The sequence below is a fragment of the Lissotriton vulgaris genome, chromosome 7, assembly GCF_964263255.1.
Source record: "Lissotriton vulgaris chromosome 7, aLisVul1.2, whole genome shotgun sequence".
Classification (NCBI taxonomy): Eukaryota; Metazoa; Chordata; class Amphibia; order Caudata; family Salamandridae; genus Lissotriton; species Lissotriton vulgaris.
The window spans coordinates 89,675,437-89,694,851 of NC_141695.1; the positions used below are offsets into that span (position 1 = coordinate 89,675,437).

Here is a 19,415-nt window from a genome sequence, read left to right on the forward strand (position 1 = left end):
CGATCCAGCCCATAGGCAGGATATCATTCAGGTGCACTAGCTGAGGGGTAGAGAAGATAAGGTCGAGTCGATGCCCTGCTTTATGAGTGGGTTCCTTGACCAGTTGTTGAAGTCCCACGCTTTCACAGGAGAGCAGTAGATTGTGCAGTCCCGTGTCTAGAATACCATTTGTCCAAAGGTTAAAATCACCTAAGATGATTAGCTGTTGTGGGAGGTCGCCATGTTGGTGAAGGAGGTAAGTAGCGATTGTTGTTGTTGGGGGTTGAAAGTCCCCGAAGGTCGGTAACAGATAATTACTGAGAAGGTGGCTCCAGTGTGACTGTTAATAGAGAGGCCGAGGAGCTCTGTCCCAACGGCCGGATCCATATCTAAGGTGGTGATGAGCCACGAGGCTCTATAGATAATACCCACTCCACCACCGCGGCCTTTGGGTCTAGGGAAATGCAAGATTTTAAAATCCTGTGGACAAGCCCAGTCTAGTTCGATTTCACAGTCGGCATGAGTCCACGTCTCGGTTAGAAAAAGAACATCTAAGTGATGGGTGTCAATTAGTAATTGAATTTCGTCGGCGTGCTTTGGCAGAGATCTGACATTAAGAAGACCCTGTATTAGATAAGGGATAAAGGGCCACAAGTATCAATATTTGGAATAGCGATTACCTATTTGCGATTTTCAGCAAATCTCAATTAGGTGTTCACTATTCCAAATGTATGAAACTCCAAGAGTTTCATTTAGCAATACGTAAGGGCTCGCAAATCGACTTACCTCATTAATTTTGATGACGTAGGGCGCAATTTGCGATCCCCCAGGAATCGCTAAAAACACGGGAATGGTGGCCTGCTGGGGTCAGCAGACTTCCATTTCCGTGTAAATAAAGCAAGCATTTTGTTTTTAAAAAGCAGCCCATGTTCCTAAAAGAGCAGCCAGTGGTTCATGGGACCACTGCCTGCCCTTAAGAAATGTTTTTGCCACCATACCAAAAGGAGAAAGGGTCCCTTGGGGACCCCTTCCCAATTCCAAATGGGTTACCGCCACTTGAAGTTAGTGGTAAATTGTGAATGTTTTGCGACTGCATTCACGGTCACAAAACATTCATACATACCGTTACGATTCGGTATTTGGAAGGGACGTCCTAAACACGCCCCTTCCAAATACCAAATTGCAAACTCATTTTGCGGTTTGGTAACAGGTTAACAAATCGCAAAATAGGGCTTGTTACATGTGAATAGCATTTTTTTTTGCATTCTGAGAATTGGCCCGTTTGCGATTCCAAGAAATGTTTTATAGATGTGGCCCAAAGTACCCCCTGCTATACATTTTACAGATATTGCAATTGATGAGAAGTTCCATAACCATATTGAGGAACACGGCCAAAGGCAGAGTTCCTTTATAACGTTCTGGAACTCTGAGGTGACTTGCAATATCCTTACTATGTACACCAGGGGGTACTTTATCCCATGTAGTACATGGTCACACCATCACCTTTCTCAAATAGCACTTACAACCTTGATGCATAGCTTTTTCATATGAAAGAGCAAGCATGTTTGCAAACATGAAGAATACAAATAAAACCTCTAGTGCCAAATTAAACACATCAAAAACCTGTTAGATATTTGTGGCTAGGAGATATTAGAAACAGATCAATACAAGTCAGTTGCGCTGGCTAAGAATGTGTAAAAACATGCAGACAGATTCTATCTTTTCTCTATCTAAGAAGTGTACAAACTAAACATATTCTCTATGCATGTCATTATAAGCTTAGAGCAGGAGAAAGAAAAGCACGGACCATTGCTTTAAACAGCTGCTTCAATTATACTCCATGCCCTGACTTGCCTATCACCTAGGCTGCTGGCTCTGGCAGCAGGCATTGTGACGTCAGAACTCAACTGTAATAACTTATAATAGTGGAGTTCTGGTGTCTTTCCTTTATAATCGGCGACTGAGTGCGTCACTAGTCATTGATTATAAAGAAACTTGAGTCGTGCATTTATTTATAAGGGGATTACAGAATTCCATGTATTATAATTCTAATAAAGATGTAACATGGCTTTAAAAAAATGTATTTAGTATTTAAATACCAAAAGATTACTGCTGTACTACATAATTCGCTATTGCAATCATAGCAATACTACTACTACTACTACTACTACTACTAATACTAATAAAATAAACATTACGTCTTCTTCACTAGAAATTAGAATAGCAATAGTCATTGGTATTATTATCATTACTATTAGCAGCAGTAATAGTAGTATTACCATTAATTCATAGTAATGACAGCAACAACACTAATAATAATAATAATAACACTTTCTTTATTTTTTACATTTTCATTTATTGCAACAAAATGAACATTATTTTTGACATTGGTGTAGGACATCATTATGAATGTTTAGTGAGGCATCACAATGGTTCTCCTCTTCTCCTTCTTCCCCTCCTTCCTGCTCACAGGTTCCGCGGGGGCCTGGATGTGACGCGGGGTCAGACTGGGTCTGAGTCGGTCTACACTACTTACAGAGGAAAGGAGATCATGTTCCATGTTTCCACCAAGCTGCCTTACACAGAGGGGGACGTCCAGCAGGTGAGGTCCATTTTATTCTATAAGGATGTAAATGGGATTGGCATTTGTGTATAGATCCATAGGAGGACTGAAATGTAAAAGAGTTCCATTCTGACCCTTCAGTCATGTAAGGGAAATGGGAATAGAAGTCAGATCCTCAATTTCAAGAGCAAATTCACAGACTAGATCAACTCTCTTCAGCATGAGGGCAAAGTGGATCAAAGTTACACATTCAAGGTGCATGTGTGGAAGGGAGTGGAGAAAGATTGGTGTGCGAGAAAGATGCACTTATTTTCCACTTATCCGATTTTGGCAAAAGTTGGGGGCTTATATACAAGGAGCTTGCTGGCGCTTGCCAGCACTGCGTCATTTTTTTTAATGCATTGGCACCACTTTCTTTGATCCATATTTATAAGCTGGCGCATCGAGGCAGCTCTGTCACTTTTTGTTGGCCTGCGTCAGTTTTTACCTTCATCGGAATCGGCTGTATCGTATTAGAATTTACATATGCAAAGTAGGTGTTCCCACATAAAATCTCCTGTAAAACTGACGCAGTGGTATTTATGACTTTTTGGCAAAGTAACACATCATTGGGAAGCGGCCAGCTGAGCCTGCAATATGTCAAAATTCCTATGCCTCTAAAACCCAGGCATAAGAGTGACGCATTGGCTGTGGCATAGGAATCTGACCACCTGAAGTCACCTCCAACAATTTAATCTGCAAGGACATCATGTCCCCTCAACAGGTGAGTGAATTCATAAGGTAGGTAACATAGTAAATGTCACATTACACAACATTAATGACTTGTATACACACACATAGTAGTCGCACACAATATGTCCCACTCGTATGCAAGACATACAAGACCAATGTAACAGAGTCAAAGGTGAGTTTTCCACTTTTTCACACTCTATTACATTGGTACCCATACAGGAGACAACTTGTGACAGTCAATACTGACGCATTGCTTCTGTTTTTGATGCAATGCTGTCATTGAGTCAGTTTTATTACTAACTACAGCAATGCACCACTTTAGGGCCTGTTGCCTTGCGCCATCCTTCCCACAGATACCTCAGTATTTCAGACGCATTCATGGGTCCCTGCCCAATGGAGCCCAGTTTTGTAAATACGGCGCATCTATAACGTTGGATTTTTGCCGCAGACTCAAGGACATTTTGGCACAATTTCTTGTAAATTAGGCCTTTTGTATCCACTCTGATTCCACCTACCAACTTATTTCACCAGTAATGGGATGTACGTGGTATTTGAAGAAGAAGCGAAGTAGAGGTGGTCCATCTTGGAATGGTTCTTCAATAAGGTGTTTATTAATGAACATCACATTTGAAGATAGCTCTCACTTGCTGAGCCTGGCTCCTCCAGTGCCAGTGAGAGCCTGGTCATAGTGATTGTGAAGATGCTGGGCCCTTGGAGAAGTAAAAGAAAAATTACATTAAAAAAGAAAGCATATGTTGTTCCATGAGCCCTGACACACATGGGTACTGTTTCTGTGGCAGATGTGTATATTGCACACAGGAGAGAAGCCATCACTCACTCCGAGTGGAGCCAGTTGCTGCAGTGGGCTGACACATTGCCACATGCTATGTGCTGCGGTGGGCAGAAGCCAAGTGTAAATGTCAATCTAACCAACAAATGGATGAAGACCGCTGACCGAAAGCCCTATAGAAATCTTTAGCACCACTTTCAGCTGCAGTGTAGAGGCAGAAGGTGTGTCAATAGTGCATCTTTTAGAAGGTCTGTGAGCGGGCACTAAGCAGGACCATATTAAAGGTGGGTTAAGTAAGAAAACTCCTTTTACCACACACACCAGAACTCAAAGTTTTAGGGCAAACACTGCACTGCTGACATTTTCTCCAGGTACATTTCTGCAGGTGAAATTTGCTGAAACTTACTGGGGTAAATACCAGGACATGTGCATCTTTATGCAATAGGCACCAAAATGTGCATGTAATGACCATTTCTGTAGTGTAACTCAGGAAAAGCGCTGATTATCAAATCCATTAAATTCTGAAAAACCTCTGTGCCATATGTAGTTGTGTTCAATAATTTTTCCATCCAACACTGGGCCATTCCTAAGAGGAACTACGTAGGTCAGGAACTGACATCAAGGCTGTTGAGGAATGCTACTGTGGGTCAAGGGATGGGTCTGACTGATGGGATAGGGCAGACCTGGTGAGGGTCCGAACATAGGGGGTCATTACGATGACGGACGGACTTCAGTCTGTCCGCCCTTGTATCACACTTGGGAGTGCCTGCCTACAATGCGGCGGTCCCACAGGGCAAATTAGGATGGGACTACAATAGTGGGGGTCGAGTTGCCCTAGATTTGTATTGCGGCGGGTGCTGAGCTCTGCAGCATCCGCCGCTAGGCAAAACCGATTCCCCACACTTATCCCTGCACTACATGGCAGGCACCATGCAGTGCCTACCACATGGTGTAAGGATATGTAAGGGGGCATGGGGCCACCTCAGGGCCTCTGTCCCTGGCCCAGGGGATTAGGGGGGCCAGCTACGGGCCCCCAAATCAGTTTCCGCCTGCCGTTTTGTGCTGCAGTTTGACCGCGGAAAGGGATATTGTTATCCCTATGGCAGTGCCTGACAGGCACCACCGCCATTCAGGGAATACAGAGAGGTTTGACAGGCGGTCGGATCAAGACGTCTGACGGGACCGTTGCCACACGTCCAAATGCCATAATAATATGGCGGGCAGAGATCCCTGTTCCGATTGCCGAAGGACGGCCACCGACAGGCTGTCAGTGGCGGTCTTTCGCCATCGCAATGAGGCCCTATATCTTAATGCTACCAATCCCTCAGTTCCACTACCTTTTACTACTCCTTACTACTCCTTAATGCTACCCTTCCCTGAATGGTAAACACGCATTACTAGTCACCCACCCTCTTTCCCACATCACAGTTATGCTCTCCTCTAAATTAGCAGAAAGATTCTCTGTATCTCCACTTGTATAACAGAATATCGAAAACAGCATTATCAGCTTACCAGAGTATAGTGTCAATCAATCAATCAATTAATCAATCCATTTGTAAAGCGCACTATATACCTGTGAGGGTCTCAAGGCGCTGAGGGTGGGGATGCTGCTACTGTTCGAGGAGACCTAGGTCTTGAGGAGTCTTCTGAAGGTGTGCAGGTCATGGGTCTGCCGCAGGTGGGTAGGGAGGGTGTTCCAGGTCTTGGCGGCGAGGAAGGAGAAGGATCTTTCACCAGCGGTCATTCGTTGAATGCGGGGGACCACGGCGAGGGCGAGGCTGGCAGAGTGGAGCTGGCGGGTGCGGGTGTAGAAGCTGAGTCGGTCTTTGAGGTATGCTGGTCCGGTGTTGTGGAGGGCTTTGTGTGTGTGGGTGAGTAGCTTGAAGGTGACTCTCTTTTCGACGGGGAGCCAGTGGAGTTCTCTCAGGTGGGGGGTGATGTGGCTTTGGCGTGGGATGTTGAGGATCAGTCGGGCAGAGGCATTTTGAATGAGTTGTAGTCATTGCAGGTGATTCGCCGGGATTCCTGTGTAGAGTGCTGACGAGGGCCTGGGTGACTGTTCTTCTTGTTTCGGTCGGGACCCACTTGTAGATCCTGCGGAGCATGGGGAGGGTGTTGATGCAGGAGGAGGAAACGGCGTTCACCTGCTTTGACATGGAGAGGGAGGAGTCGAGGATGATACCCAAGTTGCATGCGTGGTCAGTGGGTGTCGGTGCTGTTCTCAGCGTGGTCGGCCACCAGGAGTCGTCCCAGGCTGAGGGGGTGGCGCCAAGGATGAGGACCTCCGTCTTGGCCGAGTTCAGCTTCAGTCGGCTGTTTCTCATCCATTCTGCGATGGCCTTCATTCCTTCATGGAGGTTTGTTTTGGCGGTGTGCGGGTCCTTGGTGAGGGAGAGGATCAGTTGGGTGTCGTCGGCGTAGGAGATGATGTTGAGGTGGTGCTGGCGGGTGACGTGGGCGAGGGGAACCATGTAGATGTTGAACAGCGTCGGGCTGAGGGATGAGCCTGGGGTGCACCGCAGATGATGCCGGTGGCTTCAGAGCAGAAGGGGGGAGGCGGATGCTCTATGTTCTCCCGGAGAGGAAGGATGTGGTCCAGTCTAGGGCTTTCTCTTGTATTCCGGCCTCTTGGAGACGTGTCTTTAGTGTGAGGTGGCAGACCGTGTCGAAAGCGGCTGACAGGTCCAGGAGGATGAGGGCAGATGTCTCACCGTTGTCTAGTGGCATCCTGATGTATTCTGTGGCGGAGATGAGGGCTGTCTTGGTACTATGGTTTCTTCGGAACCCAGACTGAGAGGGGTCCAGGATGTTGTTGTCTTTGAGGTATCGGGTCAGTTGCATGTTGACAACTTTCTTGATGACATTCGCCGGGAAAGGGAGTAGGGAGATGGGACGGTTGTCAAAACCTTTGACTACAAAAATATTCAAGTTTACTCAATTTGGATTTGTGAACTGCCAAAGTATTGTGTACAAAATATCATGGAACATAATAAAAAAGGTAAGTATCTCAAAATATGAATATATGTAGCATTATGAGTAATGACTAAATTATTAAATTATAAAATCATCATATAATTGAAAAGAATGTTTTAGTGAGTGATGTAAGTAAAATATATTATTTTGAAAATATAAAACAATAAGGAAAAAAAACAATAACTTAAAAGTAATTATTAAAAAGCATATATACAACCTAATATATATATATATATATATATATATATATATATATATATATATATATATATATATATATATATATATATATATATATATATATATATTAACTTCAATATATAAATCGTGTTTTATATATATATATATATATATATATATATCCATAAATGTTAGCAGCTCCTTCTGGATCTCCACGACCCGTGAAAGGTGGCGTGCACGCCGGCGGAGTAAAGCCGACAAATGTTTACTCTCTCAAGTCAAAAAGTCTCTCAAGCACGCTCTCAGGAAAAAAACGAGGTAGTCACCGAATTCAAAACAGTGCTGTTTATTCCACAACGCGTTTCGCCGAATGTATACAAAATGTATTAATATATATATACTTATCAATTAAATAACATTTAATACAATAAAATGAATAATTAACATAGTAAATACGCAAATAAATAATTTACGTCAATAATTAACATACAAATATTTAATTCCCTTAAACATAAATGTATTAATAAAAAAAGTTTAACACCTTGCCACCCTACTTCCTTACAAACCCAACAACCACTACTATATTATAAATGAGTAATTAATCGATACAAAAATAAAATATACATTAAAAATCATAAAATACAGCTACATATTAAACATGGAAATTCATCTACTACACATTTTGTATAATTACTTCACAAATAGTCAAAGAACATGATTAGATAATCTAAGAAAAAAATAATTTAAGCAACTTCCGATTGTTTTCCTCTACAAAACCAACAACTCGTGACCACATTTTAAATGATTAATTTAATGTAAAATACCTGACTTGCACATTAAAAATTACAAACTACACAAAAAATGTAACATACATTATATTAAAAATACTAACATACCAAATTATTATGATAACTAATTTGTATTAAATTAATTGTAAACAATATTTAATACAACTATATTAAAGTAAACAATATTAGATACAATTATATTTTTTAAAATATTATATAGATAAAAACAGTCTTTTTGACACAATATTCATGCAACTTTATATTTCTGACTCAATATACTTGTCATTCACCCTTTACCCCTGATCCCAGTTGCCTTGAATTTTTTTGTAGTTAAAACTACTTTCAATCTATATTTCCAGCAGACAAAACCAAAGGAGATAACTGAATGGTTCATAATTTAGGGGTGATGGGAGCCAATCACATTCACCACACATCAAACCATTGACCTGTTTTTCTTTTTCTCCCTTCTCTCTCCCAGCTTCAGCGAAAGCGTCATATTGGAAACGACATAGTCACCATTGTCTTCCAGGACGAAAACACCCCCTTTGTGCCGGACATGATCGCATCCAACTTCATCCACTGCTACATTGTAGTGCAAGCAGTCCATGGTTTTCAAGGGGGAACCGCCTACAAGGTGAGAGAGAAATGAGGTACTCAAGACAAATCTGTTCTTTTGTTCGAATGTTTACCAATCGCTGCCTGGCCTAAGCCTCCTGCATGAGGCCAGCGACAGCAGGAAGAGCTATAGTGTATAGAAGCTCCTACAGAATCTATCTGATCTCATGAAATCTTCCCGACTCTACCACTGAGTACTATCTATACACCCATATAAAGCATCATGACATATAAATGTACTACAACAGAAACACAGTGATAACAAAGTGAACATCTAAGCATACATTTACTATAATTATCCAAAGAAAATGGCTACAAATATATGTTTTTCTGGAGTGGTATGAAGAGGGACTTATTAATTCTTCCAGTTATTTATGGTTGTCAAAGCAAGATTAACTGTTCCCCCAGGGGTATTTGAGTGTTTTAATATTTGTAAAGAATTGATGAGTTTGAAATTACAATATTCCAAAGAAGTGGGCTAAAACTATGAGGCATATTTTTTGTACTTTTTCACGCAACACAGTGCAGCAAGAGAAGTTGCCGCACTGCGTTGTGTGAAAGAGATAAAGCAGAATAGCACCATATCTACTAAGGTGAGGTTCTCTCTCTGTGCTGGCTCACTTTAAGATGACTTGAGCCAACACACACACTTGCACCATAGTGGAATGAGTGTGCATGGTGCCAAGCATATGTTTTGTATTGGATGGGAACATTTCCAGTGCAAAACAGTATGTTTCGACATAGTTGTGCACTTTTGAAACTTGTTTGTGTGTTGTACAGTAGTTAGAAACGTTTTGAGAATGTTTTAGAGAAAACTTAATCCTAAAAAAAAGTTTATAGTAAAGTTTTTTCTCATGTTATGCATACCTCTAGGAAGGCCAAATCTGACCTGGTGAGACTGTAGTATGCAGCACTCTCTAAAACGGTAGCTGCATCTGTGCCCACTCTGTGTCTCTTCTTGAGGCAGCAGATGAAAATACTGAAGAAAGTGGAGACTGGCTGGCACCCCCCACCACCACCACACACTACAGTGAATACTGACAGGAAACATCTCTATCTCTAGCTGCGAGGTCCTACTGGAGATTCCTATGTTAATCTCTGGCATTACCCAGGGACCCAGCAGTACCCTTTGGAGGCCCTTATGATCCAAAGTTAGTACATATTCATCTGCATCCAAATCCCTTGGGTGGTTGAATGGCAATGTCCATGGTACACCCACTTTTAATGCAAATTAGCACAAAGTATTGCATAGCACTTCTTTGTGTTACTTTGGGGCTATTTGTTGTTTCTGGAAAGTAAATCCCAAAATTATTACTATGTACTGGTTTTGTGAGGCAAACCTGGCATAAAGTGTTGATATCCATGGCCTTATTGGACATATTCATAAATGTACATTTGAGTACATTTGAAGCATGTCACCTAGTGTGAGCAAGTAGTCTCCCTTGATTTCTTCATAATACAACAAAAGACAAACAAGACAACTCATGTGATCTAGAAAATATTTAAATCTTTTCAAGTTTCATAGTCTCTTTTGTTTATAACTACTGTTAGGGAGGATGTACTGTGCTCCTCTTGCTTCTACTTTGTGTTGATATATTCTCTGAGGTCCCCCTGGAAACCTGCACCTCGCATCCTTCTAGGAAGGGATGCCTTAAACATGCCCCTTCCTAATACTGAATTGAAAACCCAAAATACACTTCTGTTATAGGCTACCGAATCACAAGTAAGGCTTTGTACATTTTAAAAAGTCTTTTAGCGTTAGTAAACGGTCCTGTTTTGGCACGTTTGCGACCACAGAAATGCTTTGTACATGTGGCCCAATGTTGTTTATGTTAAAAGATGTAGGTCAAGTAAAGTTAAGGTGTCTTTGTGGTCCTGGTGTTCCCGGTCTCATAGGCAAAGACTTTAGGGGAAAGAAACTTGTTGATCAATTGATAAGACGAGGCAATTCTTTAACTCCACCCCATCCCCAGCTTTTAACCTTGTATAAGGAGAATACTTACATATATTGTTATATACCCCTTGCAACCCTTTCAGGTGTATAGCCAGAATCCACCAGATGATTAGACAAAGAAACCTACAAAGGAGAGCACACATATTAAAAATAGATTAATTCACTGTTGCATTCACAACTATCGAAAAAGAGTTCAGGATAAGCCCACCTGCAATAGGTGGTTGGGAGCCTTTACAGCTGCATCGTAATGGGCTGTTCGGTTTCCTTTCTAACAGCCTCCTTATGATGGATGTGATTGGAAAGGAAACCGACTGGCCATTTGAGCTGGCTTCCCATTGGCTCAAAGACACCTGTCCGCCAGTCGAAATCTGGCCTGTAATCTCAAGGGCAGGCCTTTCTGCCGTTGAGATTACAAGGATGGTTTCCAACATGGTTTCCATGCTGGCCTGTCCCACATGGAAACCATGTTGGAAAGCGTCTTTGAGGGGTCCCCCAGCAGGGTGTGTGGCCTCCGGTTGGAGGACGAGGGTGCCCCCCTGGTTGATCACTGCACCTTGTGACTGGGGTGCAGAGATGAACCTTACCTCCTATTTCACTATGGGAGCATGCATTACTGCTGGTTTACGGCCGGAATGCATGTTCCCATAGTAAAATGTTGGAATTTGACTGAGCAGTGTTCACCTAATGAGGCGATGTGGTGTCGGGTGGAAGTGATTTGCCCGACATCGTAATGACCCCCCCAACCCCCCTAGTGTGAGCAAGTAGTCGTCCTCATTGTCTTCATAATACAACGAAAGACAAACACTCAAACTCCTCTGATCTAGAAGATTTCTAAATCTTTTCAAGATCCACAGTAGTCTCTTTTGTTTATATGACTTCTGTGAGGGAGGACAAACTGTGGCTCCTCTTACTTCCATTTGTGTTCCCAGAGGTACAACTGGCAATCTGTTCCTTGCATACTTCTGGAAATGTTTGTGGATAGAAACAACTAAACAAAGTAGGCTCAGGCCTATTCTTACTTGTAGTGATACATTAGCTTAAGTCTTGAGATACTCAGCACTGGCTGCAACTGCTATGGTGAAAATGAAAGATTGCTTAACACCTTGGGTGCAAAGGGGTTTCCCCCCCCCCCGGTGCTGGATTCCCAGATTTACCATTGTTCATGACAAGGTCAACTCGTCATAAGCACAGGGCAGGTAAAACCCATGACGAGTTGACCTTGTCATGAGCACTGAAGAGGTTAATGGAAGTACCTGTTACCATGCATTGCATTTACCAGAATGCATATGAGTGAAGTGGGTTCTGAGATGGCAAGGCAGTGTGTTCCAGCCCTGCTTTGGTTTGATAAGGCTCCCTTGAGCCGGTTGAGCTGACGAGCTCTGAGTGATGCGCTTGTGCTCAAGGAGGAGTCTTATGACCTGAATAGATTATGAAATACCTCCTGATGAGTCCTGAAATAGCCTTCGAAGCAGGAACAAAGTGCCCTCCAACATCTAATCAATGATGATATAACATAATCAATAGGTGCTGCATAAATGATCACTCAAATGTTTGCTTGAAATATATATGCCAATGCAATTACTAAACTGATCTTTACCCTGTGCATCAACATGAAATGTTTTGAAAATAAACACATTGTGTCCCCTGTCCAGTTCTTCATGTTTAGTTGTTAGACAAGTTTGTAACCAATTAACATTTTATTTCTGAAAATATGCCCCTTATCCCCAAATTCCCTCTTTGAATGTTAGAAAATAAACAAACTTTGTCCCCAAAACACCAGATTGTAATATTCTGGAAACAAAATCTTTCTCCTCAAACCCCAACTTTAATTTTTAGTAAAAAGAAATAATTTGCCCCCAAATGTTAGCTTGATATTTCAAAAAAAAGGAATATTTTGTCCACCAGGGAAAGCTTTTCAATTTTAGCAAATGTATACATTTGACTCCCAAATATCAAATGGTTATTTTAAGTGACTGCTGCCTATGCAGAGTGATATTGTCTCTCGTTCCGATGCATGGCCTTATATTCCTCTTACGGCACCGTATGCCGGAAACAGCTTCTTATACTCAGACTCAGCATGAAATGCCCAGGTTAAATCTTACAAGTCCATGTCAAACCATCAAATCCCACAGATAGCTGTTGAAGGGCATTGATGGCTATTATATTCTAAGCAGTGACATATTGGGATGTTATGGACACACTACCATTCAGCATAATCCAGAAGTGGGCTCTGGCCAAGCAGAGGTCAATTCAAAATTTCCCTCTGAGTTTGGCCTCCAGTCCATTTAGGATTTGGGACATCCTTTGCTGGAGATCGTGACTGACTCCAAGGATTGGAAGAGTGGCTCTCAAGGGAGGGAGACTGAACGTCCATCACATATTAACCATCTGCCATTCCATATCCTACCATTAGGTGTCGATGGTTGGGATCCTTAAACATAGAATATCAAAAACACTAGGAAATCCATGGTCCTTGAAATGGAAATCCATAGACTTTGTAAATGTAAATGTATTGCGACTTATATAGCGCACGTATCACCCGAAGGCATCAAGGCGCTTGCCTTGGGAAACCGTCCTGGCTTTTCCTTGTGAGATAACCCCTACTGGGCATCCCCAAGGTGAAAGCCAGGCATCCCGCAGCAGGTGGGCCGCCGTAGTGGAGATTAAGCAAGCTATTGCCCAGAGTTGTAGCATGGGACCTCATGATTAGAGTAGGCACCGAGGCGAGAATTATCTAGTCCGTGGACATTTTTGGGCTCAGGACCCTGCCTCATCGGGAATTGAACCCTGGTCCCGGGCCAGACCTCTGCATCAGGGTCTGCCGCTCTAATCAGTGAGCCACACTCCTCCACTACTCCTTTGGATTGATTTATGCCAGAGCTAACTACACTGTACACTAACAAGCTTTGAGGACTTTACTAATGAATGGCAGCTGATATGACTGCACAATGGTGGACAGGACACATCAACTCTACCCCCGATCATCCAACCACAGCCAGCATCCACCCGAAACCCAGACTAGTGTAAAGACCTCCCTCATCTATCTGAATGATCATTTACTGTGTGTCGTCGAAACCTTCCATTGAGATGTGAAGAATTTTATCTGAAGCAGATACAAGATACTGAAATCTAGGTCTTACAGAATTAAGTTGTATAAGAAGATATTAGGATTCGTCGGCAAATGACTGAAGGTACTTTTCTACTCACTTGTTAGTTATCCAGAGCCTTCATCACTGGGTATGATTATGTGGATGAATGGCTTCCCAGGTTGTGTAAACTTTGCAACTGCATTTCTTTTGGTTAGTCCAGTAACATCTCTTTCTGTCTTCTGTCTCTTCCCAGGTGTCAGTGACGGCCCGGGATGATGTCCCTTGCTTTGGACCAGCTCTACCAAATCCAGCTGTGTTTCAGAAGGTGAGTCTTCTCACGGATCAGGACAATTTCACATTAAGCTGTGGAGTTGTAGACTTCATTTTTCCCAACACCATACACTGACTCTTGTTTGAGAACTAAAAGATCAATGTTTGTTTCAATGGAAGAGACATATTGAAAGCTAGTCCATTTCATGTGATTGGCATCCAAATTCCAGCTGTTCATTGTAAGCCACAGTGATATTCTTGAAAATGAAAAATGGGGATGTATCCATCTCTAGCACAAAAAGATGAATGAAAAACTGAACCAGGAAATCTTTCCAAGGATTTAGAAAGAAAGGAGCAAAGGTCACTCAACACTAGATGTGCATTGGTCTAAGCAGATGTTTCTCAGGTGTATCAGTACTGGTACCTGTAGCAGTGAAAGCCATAGTCTCTTGAATGTAGACCTGAAAGAAATCACCCTGCTACAAGGAACCACTTAACTGAGGGCTTGAAAAGGCTACTGTCCCAACCATAATTCTCCATAAAATCTAGCTTACTGCACAAAGTAATGAAGAAATGTGAGAATGAAGCAGGTTTGTTACACAACACAATATGCAAAAAAGGATGCTTCCAATAACTTCGGAACAGATGGCTAAACTCTTTATTATGTTCATATCCTGCCCTGCCCACTTTTTGTGTAGTTGGGCTAAATTGGAAAATTTCAGCCAATGCACAGAAGCAAGAGTTTTATTATTTTACTGGATCCCAGATTATGCAAAGGGTATTTAAAAACTGCTGCTCTCTCTCCCCATGACAATTTACACTTCCAGTATGTCCCTAGTCTTTAGTTACTGGGCAGTGGAGCAGCTCGGCACAGTATCGGCAGGCTAGCCTTACAGGGTGCAGGTGGGTGGGCTGTAGGTGGGCCTGGCCAGCTCGGAATCTACAAGCTGAGGCTATAGCATAAGGTGGACAACTTCTGAAAGTTGCCACTATCTCAATGGCCATGAGCAAAGTTTGCTGCTGCGACAAAAATCTGATGATGCTGCACCTATTTTATTTTATTTATTAACATTGGTAAGCTACGCACTCTGCGAGTCTTTGGACTCTACAGCATAGGACACGTGTAAATGAATTGAATTTAATTGTAAATTAAACTCTCCCTCTAAGTGAACACTTTACACCAGCATAGATATATTTAGCTCCCCAACATGCAGCTTCATTTTCAACATGACTTTCATCCAAACAGTCATTAGACAACAAGTAGTTCACAGTAGCTTTCTCAGACCCCTGCTTGGCATCAGAGTTCAGACTTACACAATGCACACCAGAATAACCTGCCTTTCGGCTGCCCTCCAGGGTGGTAAATGAAGGATTGGAATTTCAGTTGCGGAACAAGTTCTCCATAACATCTGAGAACTTGGACCAGAAGACCTTAGTACACTGCACAGCTGGGATTAGTGACTGTCTGTTCTAATTACTTCATTGCTCCACAGAGCCATGCAGTATCGGCTGACTCCTGGAATTTGCAGCACCCTCTGTACTACCTTGAGCTGTGCATTCCCCAAGGTTATATGTTTTCCCTGATGCAGTTCATCATCAATTTGCATTTACTAGGGCATGCATAGTGGATATAGTTTCTGGTATACTGAGTTCAGTGTATGCTGATGACACCTTGATACACTCTGAGTTTTTGACCAACCTGGAGGCCCGCTCTAACTCATTGGCTGAACTCATCTTCAAGGTTCAAATCTGATTGGGACAATGTAGTCTCAATGTTTGGGCCCCCAACTCCTGCCACTGTCTCCCCACTGATGACTGTGGACACCATTTCCTTCATCTCGTCCAGCTCCTCCTGTGGCGCTGGACTCCCACCTCCAGTCTGCATTGCTGCCTTCCGGTTGCGAGTTTCTGCTTGGTTTTGCGCTTGACATCATTCCAGCGCCTCTTGAACTCCTCCATTGTCCTCTTCAGCACTCTGACTGCATTCACCTTATCCACAATGGTCTGCCATATTCCATTTTTTAGTTGCCAGTGACACAGTGGAGGTGTGTCACTTTGTGAATTGAGGCTGAAAAGGGAGATAGGATGAAAAACTATGGCCTGGTAAAGAGGTAGGTTTTCAGTTTTTTCCTAAATGGTTCTGGATTCCTGATCTGTTTCAGTTCGGTGGGTAGGGAATTCCAGAGTATGGGTCCTTTGTAAGACAGGGCTCGGCCTCCCTGTCTGGCTCTTCTTATCTTTGGGACCTGAAGCAGCAGATGTTTGCTAGAACGTAGTGTACGTCTAGGGATGTATGGTACAAATTTTTCTTTTAGATATTTGGGGCTGGTACCATACAAGCATCTGTGTATCATGTTACAGATTTTAAATTTGATGCGCTGCTTTACAGGAAGCCAGTGAAGTTGGCGAAGTAAAGGGCGGGAAGGCGTTCTAGGGGGGCATTGAGAGCCAGTCTAGCTGCTGTATTTTGGACAACCTGAAGTTTATCTAGTTGTTCTTCATTCGCTGATAAGTATAGTCCGTTGCAGTAGTCCATTCTGCCTATTATAAGAGTTTGGATAAGGGTCTTTCTGTGGTTATCTGGCAGAAATGGAAAGACACGTCTCAAAAGCCCCACCACATGGAGGCAGGCACCTGCCACTTGTGTGGTGTGCTCTTTGAGCAGGAGCGCCTGGTCTAGCTTGATGCCAAGGTTTTTCGCTGTAGGTTTAGGGTTAGGGACAGGGCCTAACTCCAGAGGCCACCATTCTGGGGACCAAAGAAGAGTCGCCCCTCCAAACAGCATGACCTCGGTTTTGGTCACATTGCATTGAAGACATTTTTTTACCATCCAGTGTGCTACCGTTCTCATCCCATTAGCAAATGATGATAGAATTGCTGGCGTGAGAGTTTGAAAAGGAAACAGAAGTTGGGTGTCATCAGCGTATGACACCGGAGAGAATCCGAATGATCTTATCAGATTTGCTAAGGGGGCCACATAAATGTTAAAAAGCGTGGGGCTAAGGCATGAGCCCTGTGGCACTCCCTTAGTTAACACTCTTGATGGAGAGGAGTGAGAGCCCAGTCTGACCCCTTGAGTGCGGCCGGAGAGAAAGCTTTGCCGCCATGAAAGAGCCGTTCCTCCTACTCCCGCATCACTCAGTCTTTCAAGGAGAAGTTCATGTGATACCGTGTCGAAAGCAGCGGATAAATCTAACAGCACTAGAATCACAGATTCCCCCCTGTCCAGTGACATCCTGATGTTGTCGGTCACGGAGAGGAGGGCTGATTCAGTGCTGTGATTGGGCCTAAAACCAGATTGGGATGGGTCCAGGCCTTCCGCTGCTTCGATGTATTTCGACAGGTATGTGTTAACATGCTTCTCTGTAAGTTTACTGAGGTAGGGTAGGAGGGAGATGGGTCTGAGATTTGATAGGTCAGACCAAGGTAGTGTGGTATTTTTCTGAATGGGATTGACTACTGCTTGTTTCCATTCAGTTGGTACCTGTCCTTCACTAAGGGATTGATTTATGATAGCTTGTATAGATGGGCCTAGGAAGGAGTTTAGAGGGGCCATCATTTTCGCTGGTATGAGGTCATTAGGGGAGCCAGATTTTATATGGTTAGTTAGAGGAGGGAGATCGGTGTTGGACACTGGAGGAAAGGAGAGTAAAGTTGATGATTTTTCCTGTTGCGATGCAATGGGGACAGGGTTGCCACAGTTGGTACTGGTGGTTTTCAGGATTTTATCATATATAGTGTTGATCTTACTCTAAAAAAACAGGGATATCTCATTACACAGTGGCAATGAAAAATCATCCGAGCTTACACAAGCTGTGGGTTTTACAAAGGATTCAAGTATTTTATATAGTTCCTTCGAGGAATTGCCTGCCTCTGACAGTTGTTGGGCCAGACTGTTTTTGCGAGCCTTTCTAATGTTTTTATAGTATTTCGATTGGGCTTCTAAATAGGCTTTCTTATCCTTTGCTAGGTGCGACCTTCTCCATTTTTTTTCCAGTCTTCTACACCCTTGCTTCTCAGTTCTTAGTGTGTCTGTGTACCATTTCTCCTTTTTGTGAGTGGGGAATTGTTTGTGAAGTTTTAGCGGGGCTAGCCTGTCTATTGCTTCCATTAGAGAGTCATTGAATTTTGCGAGCGTATCTTCTACCTTATCTGTTTCAAGGGATATGGGTTTTTTCCAGGTCTTCTGTAGTCCTTCTGTAGTGACTTTATGCCACTGACGTCGCCATATTGGAGGAAGAGTATTTTTGGATGTCCGTTTGTGTGATATAGGGAGGTCAAATTCTAGCATATAGTGGTCTGCCCAGTTCAATTGAGAGATAGTTTTACAGGGCAGGGTGGAACCGTTTGAGAAAAGTAAGTCTAGAAGGTGTCCCCCTTCATGGGTGGGGTCGGAATTATGGAGTTGAAGCCCTATCGTAGACATGTCTGCAAGCAAAGCTTTTGTTTCTGTGAGTTCCAGATTGTCTGCATGAATATTAAAATCGCCTAGGAGAACAAAGTTTTCTTTGGCTCTGAGGTAAGGGGCTAATAATTCCATGAGGGAGAGGGAGAACCCTGCACAAGGTCCCGGTGGGCGGTATATAAGTGCACCTTTCATGGCTATTATGGTAGAGAGATTGATACGGAAGGTTATAATTTCCAGAGTAGGGCTACATTTTTCCTCTAGAATGGTGACTTTCAGATGTTCCTTGTATATAATGGCTAATCCGCCTCCTGTCTTAATAGGTCGGTCCATGTTTAAAAACTTGTATCCTAGGGGAATTGCTATTGTGATAGCGGGTGTTGTAAGGGGTTTCAGACACGTTTCCGTCAGAAAACACAGATCTGGCTGATATGTGTGGAGTAAATCCCATATCTGAAGCTGGTGTTTGGGCATTGATCGTACATTTAGCAAGATGCATTGTAGTCTGTTTGCATGTTTTCTAGCCTCAGGTGTCTTGAGGTCTAGATGGGGATGGATATTGGCTTGAAAGTGACATATGTCGCAAGAGAAAGGGCCTTCAGGGAATGGCCAGTTCTCATTAATGCAATATGGAGAATGGACAGGTTTCAAAGCCAACAAATCTGAGGCAGAGTACCTGATTGTTTTCTGTCGGTTGTTTTTTTTGGGCATAGTCCCTGGCACCTGGCGGCGTTCTGGTGCGGACGGGCGCAGACGGGCAGGTCTTTGGCTTGTCTTCGGCGCCGTCAAGGGCGCCCCGCTGCGCGCTGTCGCTGCGCGCCAGATCCGACGAGGGGCTAAATAGCCCTCAGAAGTGAGCAGCTAGAACGCTAACTGCTCGACTTCCTGTGGGTGTCTGGCTCTTGCCTGCCCCGCCCTCCGCACTACGGTATTGGCTACCGAGTCGGACCGGGGCGGGCAGGCTGGAATATCGAGCACAGACGGCTGACAAATGCGGTGTAACCCTTAGCAACCCCCGGCAGAGTGCAAATGGCAACACAGGTGAATACAGTTAGAAATAATAATCAATTCCAACAG

At 43.3% G+C, this 19,415-nt stretch overlaps 1 protein-coding gene across 3 annotated transcripts in view; it reads left to right on the forward strand.

The window, feature by feature from the left end:
• Nucleotides 1–19,415, forward strand: part of LOC147700862 (rap1 GTPase-activating protein 1-like) — a 332,204-nt gene that overhangs the window by 232,522 nt on the left and 80,267 nt on the right. For all 3 annotated transcript variants that reach the window (XR_015297415.1, XM_086929761.1, XM_086929762.1), the window contains exons 13-15: nt 2,452–2,581; nt 8,484–8,639; nt 13,917–13,988. Coding sequence is in view for 2 of the 3 variants with exons in the window: in XM_086929761.1 (XP_086785887.1) it covers nt 2,452–2,581; nt 8,484–8,639; nt 13,917–13,988 (358 nt within the window). In the remaining variant the exon portion in view is untranslated. The remainder of the gene's footprint in view (nt 1–2,451; nt 2,582–8,483; nt 8,640–13,916; nt 13,989–19,415) is intronic.